Source organism: Microcaecilia unicolor, chromosome 7 (assembly GCF_901765095.1).
Source record: "Microcaecilia unicolor chromosome 7, aMicUni1.1, whole genome shotgun sequence".
NCBI lineage: Eukaryota > Metazoa > Chordata > Amphibia > Gymnophiona > Siphonopidae > Microcaecilia > Microcaecilia unicolor.
The window spans coordinates 137,140,602-137,160,714 of record NC_044037.1 but is presented as its reverse complement, the minus strand read 5'-3'; the positions used below and the strand labels follow the sequence as shown (position 1 = coordinate 137,160,714).

General features: G+C 47.9%; 1 protein-coding gene across 2 annotated transcripts in view; it reads right to left on the bottom strand.

Annotated features, from left to right (window-relative positions):
* The window catches only part of TRA2B (transformer 2 beta homolog), a 292,195-nt gene that overhangs the window by 51,207 nt on the left and 220,875 nt on the right, over nt 1-20,113 (bottom strand). For both annotated transcript variants that reach the window (XM_030210189.1, XM_030210190.1), the window contains exon 7: nt 6,320-6,367. In XM_030210189.1, coding sequence (XP_030066049.1) covers nt 6,320-6,367 — 48 coding nt within the window. The remainder of the gene's footprint in view (nt 1-6,319; nt 6,368-20,113) is intronic.

Genomic DNA, 20,113 nt, shown 5'->3' with positions numbered 1-20,113 from the left:
TCGGCGTTCGAAGCTTATAAACAAGGACGGGCTCCGATCTTGTCTTATTTTCTCCAAAGCGACCCATATCCTTCGCATATTTTTGGCTATTACCCTCCCACATGTAAATCCCACTTGTGAGTCTATTATTAAGGATGGTAAAAACCTTGCTAGACCGATTTGCCAGTATCTTTGCTAAAATTTTAATTCAGCATTCAACAGCGATATCGGCCTATACGAGTCTGGTTTGTCAGCTGGTTTAACTGGTTTCGGCAGCACGCTAATTTGTGCTCTATTGAGATTGTCTGGGCAGCTGTCCTTTTGTTATAGCGTCAAATACTGTAGCCAGTAAAGGACTTATCTCACTATTTAGTAGCTTGTAAATTCATTCCTCAGGCCATCCGGCCCTGGTGCTTTCCCCAATTTACTCCATTTAATTACTAGTTCTACCTCCTCTTCTGTAATAGGAGCATTAGCACCTCTATATCGTCTCTTGAGACCTGTGGCAGGTCTACACTATGGAGGTAAGTCTAGCTGGGGTCCACTAGATCCTCCTGCTTTCATATAATGCCCAAAAAACTCCCCCAATATTTTGATTATACCCTCATCATAGTCACCCGTGTTCCTGTGCTATCCTTCATTGTAAGTGTTTTTTTTGACACTAAGCCGCTTATGAGCAATCCGGGCTAAAATTTTCCATTTTTGTTAGCAACCTATATAACTGATACTTGTAATATATGTTCGCTTTTTGTGTTCTTCTCTTGCAATAGTTCATTTAGAGACTGCTGTGTCTCCAATTGTCTTTTAATTCCCCCTTCATGCTGTATCCCATACTTCTTCCGTAATGCCACTACCTGTCTCTCTAACCTCGTCACCTCCTTATTTCTGGCCCGTTTTTTAAAAGCCAGATAAGATATTACATCTCCCTTAAGTACGGCTTTCGCCGTCTCCCAAAAGAGCATTGGGTCTGTCCTATGCTGCTCGTTATTACTGTTATAATCCTTCCACTTCTCCACCAGGTAAGAGAAGAATTGGGCATCTCGATAGAGGTAGGCAGGAAAACGCCATGCTCCCAACTGAGGTCTCCCCTCTCCTACTCTAATCTGTACTCTCACCCAAGCGTGATCAGAAATCGCTATGGGGCCTATCTGTGCCTCCTCCACCTTTGTAAGTAACTCTCTTGAGATCCATATATAATCAATTCTAGACATTGTTTGGTGGGCTCTACAAAGATGTGTGTAATCTCTTTGTCGGATGTAATATTCTCCACACATCGACCAGCTCTAACATGTCATAAATCCTAGTGTTACCTCTCTCCCTTCTAGCCAGATCTTCCCGTGGGCTGCGACCTATCCCATGCCGGTTCCTAGCACATCATTCAGATCTCCTCCCATCACCAGTGGTATATCACCTAATGTACAAATTTTGTGTGTGATTTGATTAACAAACTTATCGTAGGAATTGGGGGCATATAGGTACATAGCAGGAGTGGCTGTCTCTCCACAACCACTGAGGCCAGGGCATACCTCCCCCCTCTGTCAGCTACCACCTTCTTGACTTCTACATTTAGGTTTTTCTTATCAAGATCACCACTCCTCCCTTTTTTCCCCACTGCTGGTGCATCATATAATTCTCCCACCCACCATGTTTTTCAACTTCTCATGTTCTTCCCTTGTGAGATGCGTTTCCTGCAAAAATGCAATGACACTTTTTTTATCATTCAACATTTTTAAGATTTTTTTGTCTCTTAGTCGGAGAGTGAATGCCCCCCACATGCCATGTTATACACTGCACTGTTGTCATGTCACACCTCTCTCTGTTCTGTGTCTTATTTGCAACACTTTTTTTACACTCTTTTTGCTTATGTACAGAGAGTGTCCCAGCCTCCACCTCTCAGTCCCTAATGGTTCTTCCTTCACTCTCCTTTGGGTCGCCCCTAGGTCCTCCCCCAAATTCCTCTCTTTCGACCCCATGCATACAGGAATTCCCCCCTCCACTCCCCCCCCACCACCCTACCCCCGTCCATCCCCCTCCCCCCTTATCCACCCCTCCTTCTACCCCCACTTCCTGCCATCTTTTGCCCAGTGGCTAACTTCCTGTTTCCAAGGCTGAGGTGCCTCTTAGATTTATGTCTATCCCCACCCTTCAAAAAACCCATCACTAGAACCTTTGCTCACCCAACCTCTTGTTTCTTAGACAAGTCCAACAAATATGTCTATACTGTTCATGTCTGCCTTGGTCACACTCTGATCTCCTCGGACCAACAGACATACGCGTCCACACTCTGTGCTAGTTTTTGTTTGGTAGGCAACGGCCCCAGTATTTCCATGTCTCAGACCCCAAACAACGAAAATTACCAACTTTGAAACTTCAACTTCTAAACCTTGCAGGCTGCCAACTCTCCTTTCTCTGTAATGATAAAGAATGCTGGCTCCATTAACTGTAGATCAATATCTCTGTGTTATGGTCTCATTGTCCTCTAGCAGCTCTCAAATATGCTTGCCTCTTCTTTACTTGACTCCTTCGGTTCCTCAGCCTTCATGTCCCATTGCTATCATTCGCTCAACACAAGACGCTGCCTCGTCCACTTTCTCAAAATAAACTGCTTGTCCATTTTCCATCAGTTTGAGTTTAGCCAAGTACAAGAGGCTGAATCTATACTTGAGCCCGAATAGCTTAGTACACAAGAGGGCAAACGTTTTCATGCGGCCGACACTGTTGTGGAATAGTCCTGGAAACAAAGAATCGTTTTCCCCTTGTAATCCAGTTACTTTCCATTGCGGAGCTCCTGAAGGATAAGCATTTTGTGGGCATAGTTTAATATCTTAAATATTACCACTCGGGGGCGGCCTGCATCCTCCCTCTCTGGCCCAATCTATGTGCTCTTTCAACTTTCAGCTGCAACCCCAGCTCCACGTTCCTGAGGGTTTCCGGCAGCCATTTCTCCAGAAAAGTGCATAAGGACCTCTAGGTAGGATTTATGGGAGCCCACTAACCTCAGATTGTTCCTCCTCGAGCGATTATCGAGGTCCTCAAGCTTCGCCTCCACGAGGCGCGCCTTGATTCGTGGCTGCTCTTCCGAGACCTTTGCTATGTCGTCCTCTGCCTGCCCCACACGCCGCTGCACCGTTTGTAGCTCTGTGAACAGCTGTATGTGCCTCTCCGTCAGCCCCTCTAGTTCTCCAGGATGAGCTGCAATTTTACGCCCACCGCTTGTTCGAATGCCGTATTCACCTCTTTGGTGATTTCCGCTGCCCACAACGAGCTGGACGTTGGCGATGCCGTTGCGGCCCTGTCCGCCATTTTGTTATCCGCGGTGCGGGTTTTCCCTTTCGTGTCTTGGCGATGTAATTTTGCGCCATCCACTCCGCCTCGATTCCTGCCGGCTGTCAACGTTATTGCGGATCTTCCCCGCTTGCTCCGGTTTATGGGTTAAGCTGATTTGGGGTGGTACGAGTGCAGATTCCTTCTGGCGCCTCGGAGCAGTCCGTCTTCACGTCCTCACTGCTTCATGCCTCCACCGGAAGTCCCATATGGCCTTCTCTTTAGGGAGAGTCTCTGCACTCTAGTGCACAATATACATGCCCAAGAACAGCTGATAAGAGGCTGTTTGGGAGCTAAGTATTGTGCTCTGGAAAAAAGATGCCTCCCAAAAGATTCCAAAATCTGAGTGCCTCTCCCTAGATGAGACTCAGTGCTCTTGGTCCTTTTAAGAGCGGATATGATCACAGTTGAATGAAGAAGAAACTGTTGGTTCTTGAATCCAAGTCTTCTGAATTCTATACACGATCATCCTTGTTTATAGGCTGAACAGAAAAGGAGGCAATCTCTCACAATCTTTTCTGCACACCTGTGAGCATTCTGAACAGTAACCATCACAGCTTCCTTGGATAGATCATGAACTGGATGATATCCAATGTCTCTGCCCTGGGTTGCTCCTTAGTCTCTAACAAATAAAAGTTTGTCATTTCACTGATAGCCAATGATGGGCAGTTTCTCAACTAAGGGACTTTCTCCTTTTATGTAGCAAGGATGGATCTGTCAACAAAATCAATCAATCCCCTCAAGTTACTCAGAATCCCAAGAGATCTTCAGACCCTGCCTGTCTCCATCTTGGTTCATCTGTGCAAATGCACCTCAAGTGTCAAGATAGTGATGCTCTGGTGAAGCTGCCTCCCCCAATACAATACAGATAGACAACAGAACAGCAGACAATCAAAACTCTTCAAAGCCTCAATGTTTGTCTCTCTCCTCCAGGTAGGGTGCCGGTCTTGAGGACCAGCTAGATCTACAACTACACAGACATCAATGTCAAGCCCCAACATCACTTCAGTATCTCCAGTTGATTCTTGAAGGATGCCAATGCCAAAGGTGCTGGAATATGGTAAAAGTAGTCACATCCTACTTAGTCACTTTGGACTTGGAGGCTTGGCCTAGGATTCCTGGAAGATTATTGCTACAAACACCAAGGAGTTGAGCAGTCCTCACAGCAGGGACACCCAGCAATCTCTGTGCCGTGTTAACCTCAACTTAAGAGGCGCAATGTCAATGCACTCTGATCTTTGCCTGGTATTTGGTATCATGGGAGGACAAATCCTTCCTGTTTGGGCAGAAGTTGGAGAACGTTGAGGGTGATCAATGTGTTTTGTTACGGATGCATCCTGAGCATCCAATGCAGCTTCCTGGACCCATAGAGACAGAAAACTCTGATGTTTATGGACCGAGAAGAGACAAAAATGGTTTCACGTTATTTCTGTATACCAAGAGAATCTCTGACATTTGTGAATATAATGTGTAAAATGGCTTAGGGTTGAGTACTGAGTACTGCAAACACAATTTGTGTGTATCTATTATGGGTGCACTTCTTAAAGCCACTACAAGTATTTTTCTGAGAGGTCGCCAAAAACAACCAAAGTGGAATCAAACAACTTGATTGAAATTCTCTCAATGGGGGTGTCGAGACACTCTAAAGGAGGCCTGACTGGGCAGTGCCAAAAAAAAAAAAAAATTACCTAGCCAAATAACCTAGGCTAAGGAGCTACTAGAACATCAGGAACTACACAAAAGTGACAGGACTGGAAAGTTTAAAACCAGGTAGAAAATTAAAAACAGGACCGGAGGACTTCAGTGAAGTGTCTGACTACAGAAAAAAAAAACTGAAGCAGTCTCATGCAACAATGGCAATGGCAAGCAGGAAGTGACTACTCAATTACAGCCTCTGAGATGCACAGGGAAGACATGACCTACACAAATGATGGAAGACAGATACTCGTAAAAAAAAAAAAAAAAAAGCCCAAAACAATCCAAGGAGTCCCAAGGCGATAAAACACTTCTATTTATTAAAGTTAACAATGACAAGTCGTTGTGCTTCTTAAGCTACAAACACTGGCCTTGTCATTGTTTATAACTTTAACAAACAGAAGTGTTTCATCATCACCTTGGGACTCCTTGGACTTGTTTTGGACCTCACTTAGTTACATTAGAAAGGGGCAGGTCATGGCATAGGGAAGGTTCCAGTCAATGGCAAACAGCCTATGCCAGGACACTGTGTGTGTGGGTGTGTTCACAGACAGGAGAGATGCAGGAAAGGGGGTGAGGGGGGGGGGGGTGCTAGACTTGGAGATGGAGAAGAAAGATGTGTCATGTGGGGATGAGGTACTGGGCCCCCAACTGCTCTGGGTCATTGGGCACTGCCCAGTTGCCTGGTCAGTCCTCCTCTGGCTCTTCCTCTATGAAAGCCCCCCCCCCCCCCAAAACACAACCTGTTTGCCCTTACATTAATAAGAGAGCTTCATTGTGCTCCCTTTGTTAGGGACCTTTACATTCTCAAGAGTTTGTGCCTTTTCCACTGCTGCAGCAAATACATCACTGGTTTTGTGTCCTTTGAATAATTTTATGCAGTTTAATACACCTAAAGTTTACTCCCTGTTGGATTGCTGTTTTCATAGAATTTAGCACCTGCTAAGTTTCAGATGTACTCTTATTTATATTGCTACTGTTGGGTATTGCTCTAAGCCTTACAACGTGCCCTGGGCATTTCTGATACAATGGGCTAGATATAGAAATAAGTGTTGTATGCCAGTCATTTATTAATTAACCAGAGGAAAATAAATTCCTTTAAAAATGTAAAATAGCCTCACTTTTACTAAGACTAACTTAGCTCCTTGTTCCTTATTTCTATCCAACACCAGAAATTCATCTTCAGGATCTGGGGGCAAATGCCCAAGACATTTCCTATCTTGACCATAAGTACATATTTTTCAGTATTTCTCCACGCAACTGATTTAGTCAGAGCCAGTCTACAGACAGCCATTTCACATATCTACATGTCTTTATATACCTGGAAAACTGATCTCTGTCTTGGGCACCTCTCCATCCACCACCCCCTCTGTGAAGAAAAAAGAGCCAAGTGAATTTTCCAATAAACTGTACATAAAAGGGTATACTTTAAAGTGTAAAAGTTAGTTGCAGAGCCCATATGTTTACACAACAACAAAAAAAATTAGCTGCTCAACAAAGGAAAGTTTCTTTAAGCAAGATAAAAACAGGGATTCCCAGAAAAAAAGTTATAATGAAAAAGCAGTTTAAATAGGTTTTCAAATATCTAAAAAAAGCAATTTCAGATTAAGGAGGTTTTCAAAACCTATTGAAGAAATAATGTATATCAACTTATCATCGTCTAAGCCCCTTTGAATATTTTCACATACTGATTTGGTGTATCAAAATTAAATGCATTTACTATTTTTCTCCCCATTCAGCATACCATGCTCTGCAACCCATGGAAAAAGTTTTATTAGGTGGTAGGGGGGTGGGGAGAGAGACAAAGCTATTCCCAAAGACATAACTGACATGCAACAATGTTGCAATGAAACTTAGTATAAGGTGCATCTATTACTAAGGCCTGAAGCCTACGAGCTGAAGCAACAGTCACCAAGAAAATGATCTTCCAGGTCAACTGAGGAGTGGCATAACGGTTAGTGCAGCGGGCTATGATCCTGGCTACCTGGCTTTGATTCCCACTGCAGCTCCTTGTGACCTTGGGCAAATCATTTAACCCTCCACTGCCCCACATACAGAAACTTAAAGCCATTCAGGGACCGAGAAAGTACCTGCATTTAAAGTGTACATCGCTGCGTACATCTAGTAGAGCTATAGAAATGATTAGTAGTAGTTACGTCACACACCAGTAATCCAGTGGCTCAAAAAGAGCTTTCATCAGATGGGTGAGAACAATGTTGGGGACCCATGACACTGGTGGAGGCTTCACATAAGTACTTAAGTGTTGCCATACTGGGACACACCGAAGGTCCATCAAGCCCAGTAACCTGCTTCCAACAGTGGCCAATCCAGGTCACAAGTACCTGGGCAAGATCCCAAAACAGTACATTTTATGCTGCTTATCCCAGAAATAAACATTGGACTTTCCCCGAGTCCATTTTAATAATGCCTTATGGACTTTTCTTTTAGGAACCATCAAAACTTTTTTTGTTCTGACAACGAATTACAGCGTTTAATTACACACTGAGTGAAGAAATATTTTCTCTGATTAGCCTTAAATTTACTTGTAGCATATTGCATATCCCTAGTCCTAGTTTTTTGGAAAGACTAAACAAGCGATTCATGTCTACCCATTCCTCTCCGTATTTTATATAACTATCATATCTTCCCTCAGCCGTCATATATTTTTCCAAGCTGAAGAGCCCAAGCCATTTCAGCCTTTTCCCTATCGTTTTCATCACCCTCCTCTGTACCTTTCCTAATTCGACTATATCTTTTTGAGATGCGGTGACCAGAATCAACCACAGAATTCAAGGTGTGGTCACACCATAGAGAAATACAAAGGTATTATAACATCCTCGTTTTTATTTTCCATTCCTTTCCTAATAACACCTTACATTCTATTTGCTTTCTATGCTGCAGCAGCACACTGAGAAAAAGGGTTTCAAAGTATCATCTTTAGGTGGAGAAGAATAGTCCAGGACTGCGAGCATCTAAGCCCTAGGCTCATCCTCAACCTCCACAGGGAAGGGAATAGCCGTAGTCATCTCCTGAACAAAAGATGAAAGGACAGACTCTCCCGTGGAGATAGTCTCCTCTCTGGTGGAGGGGAAGGATCAGAGGGAATCCCATAGGACTCATCAGAAGAAAAGTACTTGGGATCTTCCTCTGACTCCCATGAACGCTCCTGTTCAGCATCAGATAAGACCTCTCTTAAGGTACTCAGAGACTGAGCCAGCCTTGATGCCGAGGAACAATGTCCTCGATGGAGGTGTCGAGAGGCCCTCCCGCTCGGACTGCGGCGAAGCTTCCTTCACCGACGTCGAAAGGGAGTTGACCTGGTTGGCAGCCGACGCCGTAGGCAGCACCGGGGCTGGAGACCTCATCACAGGAGAAGGGCCAGACACCGCTGCAGCAGACTGTGCGGAAGGCGCATGCAGCCCTGACACCGAAGCTGACTGATGTAGCAGTTCCTCCAGAAGTTCTGGAAACAAGGCCCGGATGCGCTTGTAGAGAGCCGCCATCGGAGAAGGCTGCGGGGCTGGAGGAGCAGGCGGTGTCAGAATACATCGAGGCTCGGGAGCAGGTACCGGGCTACTAGAAGACCAACGCATCGGCACCTCCTGATTAGAGGGGGAGCAGTCCTCCCGGCGCCGACGCCCCGGAGCTCCCGGCACCGTGTGTCGAAGGAGAACGATGACGGTGCTTCTTCGCCTTCGCTTAACGCCCATCATCAAGACTCCTTGGTACCGATGAGAAGGATGTGGAATCCTCAGTCTCCTCGGGGCCGGGTCCAACGAAGGTCGGTTCCGGGAGGCCTGCATAACAGGAGGCCTCGAGGCAGGTGGAGACCCACTCGATGCCTCACTGCTCCCAGCACAAATAGGTCTTTCAGCAGCCATTACACCTCTGTTCCCGACGTCGATGCTTCCCTCAAAGTCAATGTCAACGACGCCAACCTTGGTACCAATGTCGAAGGGACTGGACCAAGCCCCAAAAAGCTTTTCTCGTTGGGCTCTCGAGATGCTTGGGTCCATTTTCTTCATACAAAGACACAGAGTACAAGGCACTGGATACACCAGAAGTGGGTATCGGTACCTGAGATGGTCTGGTTGCACGAGTACAACGTTTGAAGCTGCTGGATGTCTTCGATGACATGGAAGGAAAAACGGCTTCGGCGAAATCAAAAGACGCGATTATGCCTGTTAGAAGAAAAAAAGGGCACAAAAAGAAGGGAACACCCGACCGCGTGGCGTCGAAAACAAAAAGGAAACTATAAAAGGAGCAAAATAAAGAAACTACGGGAAGTTTTTTTTTTGTTTTTTTTTTTAAACTGTAGAATTGTTGAAAAGAAAATAAGGCAAAAGCCACAAAACAAACGAAGACTCTTCCTGGGCCTGAGAGGAGCACAGAAAAAATAAACAAACAACTCTACCACACTTCAACGTGGAGAAAACTGAGGAACGTGTTTGCACGACGGGCAGGAAATTGGTCTGCGCATGCGCGCCAGAAGACTCTGGCAAAACGTTTTAAATATTTTGCTTGCATAATGCCGATTCCTGGGCCGACGTGAACGTCAACCCACTTGTGAGAACAAGCAGCCTGCTTGTCCTTTGAGAAGGAAAAATTATGTTCTTACCTGATAATTTTCTTTCCTTTAATCATACCAGACCAGTACAGACTAATGGGTTGTGTCCATCTAACAGCGGAAGGAGACAGAGAAAATAGTTCCAACTAAACCGCCCCTTAAGGTGCTCTGAAGTCTAGAAGAAAACACAGTTAATACCAAACAGGCAAACTCTTGGTGCCAATATGCAGAACCTCACTGTTCCTGTTTGGCCAAAGGCAACTGCAACCTCCCCTCACAGTATAGTAAGCAGGAGGGAATGGTCCATACTGAGCTTACCCAAGCACATAGAGATCTACCCCTGAATCCAGGGAAAAAACTCTGTGATCCTGAGGAACAGGAGTCATACAGAGCTGGCACAATAACAAGTGGCAGGAGACTGAATTGAGAAGATGAAGTAGGCAGTGCTGTAGGACATCCCACCATATTGAAGCATCGTGAAACAGCCAGGGATACCTAAAGGAAACAACACTCTGACAGACTTTAGCCAGGGAGGGCATCTGAACTGGTCTGGTATGATTAAAGGAAAATTATCAGGTAAGAACATAATTTTTCCTTCCTTGTCATCTATACCAGATCAGTCCAGACTAATGGGATGTAGCAAAGCAGTTTCCCAAATAGTGGGGGGAGAAAAGAAGAATGCAGAAGGTTGAAAAAATCAACAAAGCTATACACACAGCAAAAACTGATCAGCAGAAAAGGATTCGAATATCCGAACCACCAGGCTACCAAAATGGAACAGAGTTAGACACTAGAAAAGGAACTGAAGCCGTAGGACGTAAAAGAATAATTACATACCACTGTCCAGAGAGCAGTAAAAGAAGCAGCAAAAGATACTCATGCCAAAGGACCCCCCCCCCCTTGGAAGGAAGGCAACAGTCGTATCCAAGCAACAAGGAGAAGAACTGTCTCTCCTAGACCAGGAACCACTTCTCCAAACCCTGGCAGGACAAAGACTAACTCCCAAACCTGCCGGTCTGCCTTCAGTGCAAGATGGTCGGATGAAGCGACCCTAACAAGTACTGGGAGTACGCAACCCCAAACAGTGTGCCACACTTCATAGAAGAAAGGAAGCAAGGCCCAAGAACAACCCAGACTCGCGCCTAGTGAGAGAATCAAACTCCACAGAACAAGAAGAGTCTCCAGAGTCGAGAGAACCAACTAACTGGAACGCTAGTCTCTCCAGGAGAACCATGAAGAAAAGGGCAGCAGCATGCCAGGATACAATCGTAGAAAGAGTACTCAACCAGCTCGCTCTGGACTTAGGGATGAAAGAACAGAGCCAAGAGAACGAAAGGAGACAAAAAGAGAGTTGAGAGCCACACTGTGGAGAAAAGACCCCCAAGGTGCCAAGAGGTCACAAAAGGTGCACAGACTAATTCAAACTCAAGCAATGGAGAAGCTTCTCACCAGCCACCAAGAGGCTACAGCAAGAAAAGGTGCCACAGGAATGGTAGCTAACAGGAGAAAAGACTGCCTTGTCTAGAAGTCTAAACTGCGGTATGCCACAGCTGCTGAGAAGTTACTGTATCGAACCAGCAGAAAAAAACTGGGGTTGACCGACAAGGTGAAACAGTGCCCAACAGCCAAAGGTGAAAATATGCTCCACAGTCAGAGACTGAACTGTGCTCAAGGGACAGAAAAGAAGCTGCACTCATCAGGCAAAGTAGGATCAGTGCTCAACGAGAACAAATAGATCTGCACCCAAACTGAGCCAAATACCACGGGCAGAGAAAGAGTTGCACGCCTCTGGCAAACATAGAAATGCACTGAACAAGCAGAGTAACAGACAGATGAGCAGTGCCCCACTGAAAGAGCTGGATGTTAGAGGTACCTGCAGAACTGAAGCAGCAATGGAACTGTGTATATAAGGCAGACAAGGAGCTCCTTTCCACAAGCAAACAAGGAGCTGCGCTCCGGATGCAAGCAAGGAGCAGCGCTCCACACGCCGACAAGGAGCTATGCTTCCTACGCAGACAAGAAACTGTGTAGCAACCTGCAGTCACAGAGCTGTGCTCCACTGCACTCAATTTGCAGAGAAGAGTTGTGCTAAACATACAGAGATGGAGCTACACTGAACAGGTGGTGGAACTGCACTCTGCACGCAGACAGGGAGCTGCGTTCCATACGCAGAGAGAGAGAGCTGCATGCCACACACAGAAAGGGAGCTGCGTTCCATACGCAGAGAGAGAGATCTGCATGCCACACACAGAAAGGGAGCTGCGTTCCATACGCAGAGAGAGAGATCTGCATGCCACACACAGAAAGGGAGCTGCGTTCCATACGCAGAGAGAGAGCTGCATGCCACACACAGACAGGGAGCTGCGTTCCATACGCAGAGAGAGAGCTGCATGCCACACACAGACAGGGAGCTGCGTTCCATACGCAGAGAGAGAGCTGCATGCCACACACAGACAAGGAGCTGCGTTCCACAGGCAGATAAGGAGCTGCATCCTACACGCAGACACAGGACTGTGTTCCACGCTGAGACCTGCAGAGAAAGAACTACACGCAAGATGAGAGAATGGAGCTGCGTTCAACATGCAGAGATAAAAGGTTGCAGAATAAGCAGCGAAGGAACTTCACTCAACATACAGCGATGGAGCTAAAGCCAACCTGGAACTGTACCCAGAACTCAGCGATGGAGCCGTGCCCAACACGGAACGGAGAAACTGCATGGAATAACGAACCTGTGCTCAACATGTTACGATGCAGTCCCGGGTAACAGCCAGAGAAGAAGGTGCTGCCAGGAGGCCAACAGGAAAGAAGCACAACTTGTGGAAATGCAGACCTGGCGCTGCACTCCCATGGCCCAGAGGGACTAAAACTACAAGAAGAGAAAGCCCCATGCCCCAAGAGACACTCTCGGCCATGAAGTGGTCTCTGAGCCACAATAACTGCCCTCCTAGGCAACCGATATGGAGCAGCAGTCAACGTAGAGAAAGAACTCCTGCCAATAGGAAGGTAACCATCACGGAGATGGAATCCTCAGACCATAGGGAGCAAAATGCAGCCGTAAGGCAGTGAGGAAGAAACAACTCTTCCCAGGCCAGGAACACAAAAGAAGCTGGCCACTAACACCAAACTGAGGAAAAACCAGCTAAGGGAGACTCAAACTCAAGACCTAGAACAGATCCACTTCCCTGCAGAAAAGTAGAGAAAAGCGCACAGCTAAGAGGCGATAATCCAGATGCACAGCAATAGATCTGCTCAGCAGGAAAGAACTGCGTCCCTTACAGAAAAAGGAAGGAGAGCCAAATGTGCCAGGAGAGAGGCACCTGAAACTAGAAAAGGCAAAAACTGCCTGTGCCAGGCTAAAACTCCCGCCTGAAAGCAAGGGAATCAAGGCAGAGCTGTGGCAAACTAGTTCTAAAAATCACATTCCCGTAAAGAGACACTGAACTGAGTCCAAGCAAGACTGGCAAGAATGGTGCTCCCGAGGATACTCAGAAGAAGGATTTGAGCTAGCAGTTGCACATCAAGGGCAACTCGGACCCCCGCCAGAAGGAAAGTACCCTGCAGACAAACCAGAGCAGACAGGAGGGATCCACGGGGCCGAAAGAATCAGAACCTCCCTAAGGAAGGGAGGAAAAACTGCTGCCAAAACAAGAATCAAATAGCAGAAGTGTCTCAAGCAAGAAGCCAGAAGCAGCAGAGATCAGACTGTCTGGAAAAGAACTGACCAACAGCCGCATAAGGCTAACAGGAATGAAAAATAGCCCTGGACTAAAAAGACTGAGCCTGCAGCCAAAGGTAGCCAGTGAGAGACTTCCCTACTTTGGAAATGGCAGACTAAGACCTCCGAACCACAAAGTTTCAGCAACGGGGCCGCCCTCTGAACCAGCCGCCATCTAGGATCATGAAGAGGAAAAAAACAACTGAGTTTTGTGATCCAGACACGAGCAGTGTCCCACAAAAAAAAAAAAAAGCAAAGCACCTGGTACCAGCTCAGAAGGGTCCAAGATCAGAATCAGATGCCGGCCAGCAAAACTCAAAGAAACATCGCAAGCGGCCCCCTAGAATACACTGCCAAAGGCGGGAAAATAAATCAGGTAACAGGAAGAAAAAGAAGGAAAAACAAAGTTTGTTTGTTTTTTTTTAAACAACCTTACTAGTGACAGGAATTAAAAAAGGGTTACCTCAGAGGCAGAAAAAGAGGGAAAAACAGTTTCATTATTATTATTTTTTTTAAATATAAACAACCTTTTTCACTATTTGTTGCATTTCTACCCCACATTTTCCCACCTATTTGCAGGCTCAATGTGGCTTAGGCGTTTGCGCAGTTGGTGGATAACAAATACAAAGTTGTATAGTGATCATATGAGGTGTATGTGGAGGGTCGGAACGGATGAAGATTGCGTGATGTCGTGTTCGATCATAGTTATCCTGTGTTGGTAGGGGGGTCGTTGGGGTAGGCCTTTTTTGAAGAGGTTCGTTTTTAGTGATTTCCTGAAGTTCAAGTGGTCGTGGATTGTTTTCACAGCTTTTGGGTGCCCATTCCATAGTTGTACGCTTATGTAGGAGAAGCCGGCTGCGTACGTTGTTTTGTATTTTAGTCCTTTGCAATTTGGGTACTGTAGGTTTAGGTAGGATCTTGACGATCTGACTTTGTTTCTTATTGGCAAGTCTATAAGGTCTGTTATGTATCCTGGGACTACACCGTACATGATTTTGTGGACTAAGGTGCAACCAGCATTTACGTTAACCTACACAACCTTCCTCTCCTCGATCCCCATTGTAATGGACACTATTTAACCTTCCTCTCCTCTATCCCCATTGTACCTGAAACACATGTACCTATATTCAACTATATCACCTTGAATTTGTTTCTCTACCGGACTTGGCGAATGCCTTTACAGTATTATGTAAGCCACATTGATCCTGCAAATAGGTGGGGAAATGTGGGATACAAATGCGACAAATAAATAAATTTTGAAGATGATCCGTTCTTTGACTGGGAGTCAATGCAACTTTTCTCGGAGGGGTTTGGCACTTTCGAAGCGTGTTTTGCTGAATATCAGCCTGGCTGCTGTTATTTTCGGCGGTCTGGAGTTTTTTTAATGATTTGTTCTTTGCAGCCCACATAGATTCCGTTGCAACAATCTGCATGGCTTAGGACCATTGATTGTATTAGGTATCGAACAGTTGCTCTTGGGAAGAAAGGTTTTAATCGTTTGAGCTTCCACATAGCGAATGCTACATACCTGTATAGAAGGTATTCTCCGAGGACAGCAGGCTGATTGTTCTCACTGATGGGTGACGTCCACGGCAGCCCCCTCCAATCGGAAACTTAACAAGCAAAGGCCTTTGCTAGCCCTCGCGCACCGATGCGCACCGCGCATGCGCGGCCGTCTTCCCGCCCGAATCGGCTCGTGTTCGTCAGTCCCATATGTAGCAAGACAAAGACAAGGGAAGACACAACTCCAAAGGGGAGGCGGGCGGGTATGTGAGAACAATCAGCCTGCTATCCTCGGAGAATACCTTCTACAGGTATGTAGCATTCGCTTTCTCCAACGACAAGCAGGCTGCTTGTTCTCACTGATAGGGTATCCCTAGCCCCCAGGCTCACTCAAAACAACAAACACGGTCAATTGGGCCTCGCAACGGCGAGGACATAACTGAGATTGACCTAACAACTTATCCAACTAACTGAGAGTGCAGCCTGGAACAGAACAAACATGGGCCTAGGGGGGTGGAGTTGGATTCTAAACCCCGAACAGATTCTGAAGCACTGACTGCCCGAACCGACTGTCGCGTCGGGTATCCTGCTGCAGGCAGTAATGAGATGTGAATGTGTGGACAGATGACCATGTCGCAGCCTTGCAAATCTCTTCAATAGTGGCTGACTTCAAGTGGGCCACTGACGCTGCCATGGCTCTAACACTATGAGCCGTGACATGACCCTCAAGAGCCAGCCCAGCCTGGGCGTAAGTGAAGGAAATGCAATCTGCTAGCCAATTTGAAATGGTGCGTTTCCCCAAAGCCACTCCCCTCCTGTTGGGATCAAAAGAAACAAACAATTGGGCAGACTGTCTGTTGGGCTGTGTCCGCTCCATATAGAAGGCCAATGCTCTTTTGCAGTCCAATGTGTGCAGCTGACATTCAGCAAAGCAGGAATGCGGAGAGGGAAAGAATGTTGGCAAGACAATTGACTGGATCAAATGGAACTCCGACACTACCTTCGGCAAGAACTTAGGGTGAGTGCGGAGGACTACTCTATTATGATGAAATCTGGTGTAAGGAGCCTTGGCTACCAGGGCCTGAAGCTCACTGACTCTACGAGCTTAACTTCCACCAAGAAAATGACCTTTCAGGTCAAGTACTTCAGATGGCAGGAGTTCAGTGGCTCAAAAGGAGGTTTCATCAGCTGGGTGAGAACGTCATTGAGATCCCATGACACTGTAGGAGGTTTGAAAGGGGGCTTTGACAAAAGCAAACCTCTCATGAAGCGAACAACTAAAGGCTGTCCTGAGATCGGCTTACCTTCCACACGGTAATGGTATGCACTGATTGCGCTAAGGTGAACCCTTACAGAGTTGGTCTTGAGACCAGACTCAGACAGGTGCAGAAGGTATTCAAGCAGGGTCTGTGTAGGACAGGAGCGAGGATCTAAGGCCTTGCTGTCACACCAGACGGCAAACCTCCTCCATAAAAAGAAGTAAACTCCTCTTAGTGGAATCTTTTCTGGAAGCAAGACAGACACGGGAGACATCCTCCGACAGACCCAAAGAGGAAAAGTCTATGCTCTCAACATCCAGGCCGTGAGAGCCAGAGACTGGAGGTTGGGATGCAGAAGCGCCCCTTCGTTTTGGGTGATGACGGTCGGAAAACGACGAGAGCGAGCGCGCTGGGCCGCAGGCTGTCGAGAGGGAGGATTGTACCTACGCTTACCAGAAGAGTAGGGAACAGCCCTCCTTCCCCCATAAAAACGTCTACCTGAGGGGGTAGATGCTGAAGGCTGCCGGCGGGAGAATTTGTCGAAAGCGGTATCCCGCTGGTGGAGCTGTTCTACCACCTGTTCGACTTTTTCTCCAAAAATGTTGTCCGCTCAGCAAGGGGAGTCCGCAATCCGCTGCTGGATCCTATTCTCCAGGTCGGAGGCACGCAGCCATGAGAGTCTGCGCATCACCACACCTTGAGCAGCGGCCCTGGACGCAACATCAAAGGTATCATATACCCCTCTGGCCAGGAATTTTCTGCACGCCTTCAGCTGCCTGACCACCTCCTGAAATGGCTTTGCTTGCTCAGGAGGGAGCTTGTCCACCAAGCCCGCCAACTGCCGCACATTGTTCCGCATATGGATGCTCTTGTAGAGCTGGTAAGACTGAATTTTGGCCACGAGCATAGAGGAATGATAGGCCTTCCTCCCAAAGGAGTCTAAGGTTCTGGAGTCTTTGCCCGGGGGCGCTGAAGCATGCTCCCTAGAACTCTCAGCCTTCTTTAGGTCCAGATCCACCACACCAGAGTCGTAAGGCAACTGAGTGCGCATCAGCTCTGGGTCCCATGGATCCGATACTGGGATTCGATCTTCTTGGGAATGTGGGCATTAGTTAGTGGCTTGGTCCAGTTCGCCAACAATGTCTTTTTTAGGGCATGATGCATGGGTACTGTGGACGCTTCCTTAGATGGAGAAGGATAGTCCAAGAGCTCAAACATTTTAGCCCTGGGCTCATCCTCCACAACCACCGGGAAGGGGATGACCGTAGACATCTCCCGGACAAAGGCCGCGAAAGACAGACTCTCGGGAGGAGAAAGCTGCCTTTCAGGGGAGGGAGTGGGATCAGAAGGAAGGCCATCAGACTCCTCGTCAGAGAAATATCTAATGTCCTCCTCCCTCCTCCCACGAGGCCTCACCATCGGTATCAGACACAAGTTCACGAACCTGCGTCTGAAGCCGTGCCCGTCTCGACTCCGTGGAAACACGGCCACGGTAGGAGCGTCGAGAGGTGGACTCCCTCGCCAGCATCGGCGAAGCTCCCTCCGCCGACGGGGAGTCTGCCTGGGAGGCAGCCGTAGCCGGTACCGCAAGCGGTACTGATACCGGAGACCTCACCTCGGGCAAGGGGCCAGCCGTCGCCTCACTCGACGGTACCGGTGGCGCAAGCACCCCCGGTACCGGAGAAGGGCGCAACAGCTCTCCCAGAATCTCTGGAAGACCGGCCCGGAGACTCTCGTGCAGAGCGGCTGTGGAGAAAGACTGAGAAGCCGATGCAGGTGTCGAGGTCAGAGTCTGTTCCGGGCGTGGAGGCGGTTCCGGGCTGTCCAAGGGGGAGCGCATCGACACCTCCTGAATAGAGGGTGAGCGGTCCTCCCGGTGCCGATGCCTACTGGGTGCCGACTCCCTCGGCGACCCAGAGCTCTCGTTACCAAGACAGGAAGGAGACCGGTGACGATGCTTCTTTGACTTCTTCAAGCGAAGCATATCACCGGAGCTTCCCGGTACCGACGAGGATGTAGAATCCAACCGTCGCTTCCTCGGGCCGAGGCCGAAGAAGGACAATCTCGGGGGGGGGGCTGTACCGCAGGAGCCCTCAGGGCAGGGGGAGACCCACCCGAAGGCTCACCGCCACCAGCAGGGGAATGGACAGCCCTCACCTGCACTCCAGACGAAGCACCACCGTCCGACGACATCAGCAATAGCGGAGGTCCCGGTACCACAGACGTCGACGCAGCCTTTCGATGTCTCGGTACCGACGATGCAGGAGGTAGAAGCCTCGATGCAGTCGATGCCGAGGTCGAAGATGACAAGGAAAATGCGGTTATCAAATCATATTAGGAAGCATAACGACTTGGTTAACTTCATCTGTGTGTATATATATATATATACACACACATATACATAAATATATATACATATACTAGTAAAAAAGACCCGTTTCCGAAACCAATGAAACGGGCGCTAGCATGTGGCTTTTTTTGTCTGTATGTGTCACAGAGTTATTTTGTGTGTGTGAGTGTGTGAGGGTGGGGTGTGTGTGCAGGTTGTTGATGTGTGTCTTTTTTTTTTATTTGTTTTTTGGGTGGGGGGTTGGGGGATGTGCTGTGCTGGCGAAGTGGGATGGATTGGTGTGTGGCTTTGAGGGTGTGTTTCTGTTGTATTGTGTGTGTGTGGTTTTGTCTGTCAAGGAGGTTTGTGGAGGGGGGTCTTTCTGTTGGTGAAATGTAAATGTGGTTGTAGGGGGGGTCAGCCTTTGCTGAGTGGTGGATTGTTTTTTCCGGGGAGGGGGGGGGGGGGGGGGTTGTGTTGTGCTGAGGCAGCAGTGTTGTTCTAGATGGGCGGAAGGTAAAGGAGCACGTTCTTGGTCTGTCGGTATTTTTTGGCCGTTTCAGTGCTGCTGTAGGGGAACGCTGGAAGTGAAATGTGCTGTGGGAAGCAGCGCCGTCTTTTTCCGTTGGGCTGGGGTTCTTAGCCTCCTGGAGGTGGGAAACGGCTTGCCTGAGGACGGGGATGGTTGTTTTAAGTTGGCGGGAGAGGAGCACGGTCTCGGGCCGTCGGGGGCTGATCCGTTATGTTCGGTCCATTTCAGGCTGCTGCAGGGGAATGCTGGAACATTTATGCGCTGCGGGAAGTAGTGCCGTCTTTTTCCGGGTGCTTGGAGAATCCCTGAGGTGGGAGACGGCTTGCCTGAGGCTGGGGATGGTTGGGCACATCCTTGGTCGCTTCGGCAAAAGGGGAAGAGGAAGGGGGTAGGGAGTTACCTGCAGCCGCGTGAGAAACCGGGTATTCTTTATTTGTTTTGTATTATTAGTTTGCATTTCTGTTGTAGAAAGAGTAGATGCTTTTCGAATGATGGAGGTGGTGCGTCGGTGTGCGGTTGTTTCGTTAGTTTGGCAGCCAGCCTCCAGCGATTCCTAGGCAGTGAAGGAGTAATCATTCCAGCTGGGCCACAGCTTGTCCTGTTCGCCCACATCCCAGATGGTGAGGTGCACACTGTTCTCCGGCTCCACGTCAAGCGAACCTAAATATAGTCTGTGCTATAGGCCCTCCGGCACTCTTCAGTACCGGCATTAGGCATTTAAAAATTTCTTTCCTACCCCCCCCCCCCCCGGTCTATTTTTGCATATACCCACAGCAGGAATATTCTTCTCTCATTCCAGCAGTGGTTCTGTGCTCTCCGTGCTGCACAGATAATGAGCCGTTCTGCTGGTGAATGCTCCTCCCTTATTGCCACGTAGTTTCCTCTGATAGGTCCGTCTTACGTTGCCTAGCGTTGCCTGGGAACGGTTTTGTGATGGTCCTTTGTGTTTCAGAACGTTGAGTGTGTTTTTTCTGATTGGTCCGTCATGCGAGGGCAGGACTGAGAGACATGGTCAGTGTTGTGGCTTCACCACCATGAACTGACGAATCCTTCAGGGAGTGACTGAGTGACTTCAGAACGTTGTCTTCAGAATGTTGAGGGTGAGTTTTATTATAGTAGATATATATATATATCTCTATCACACATACATACATACATACACACACAAACAGCAGAGCCGGGAGACAAAGATTACACCCCCCCCCCCCCC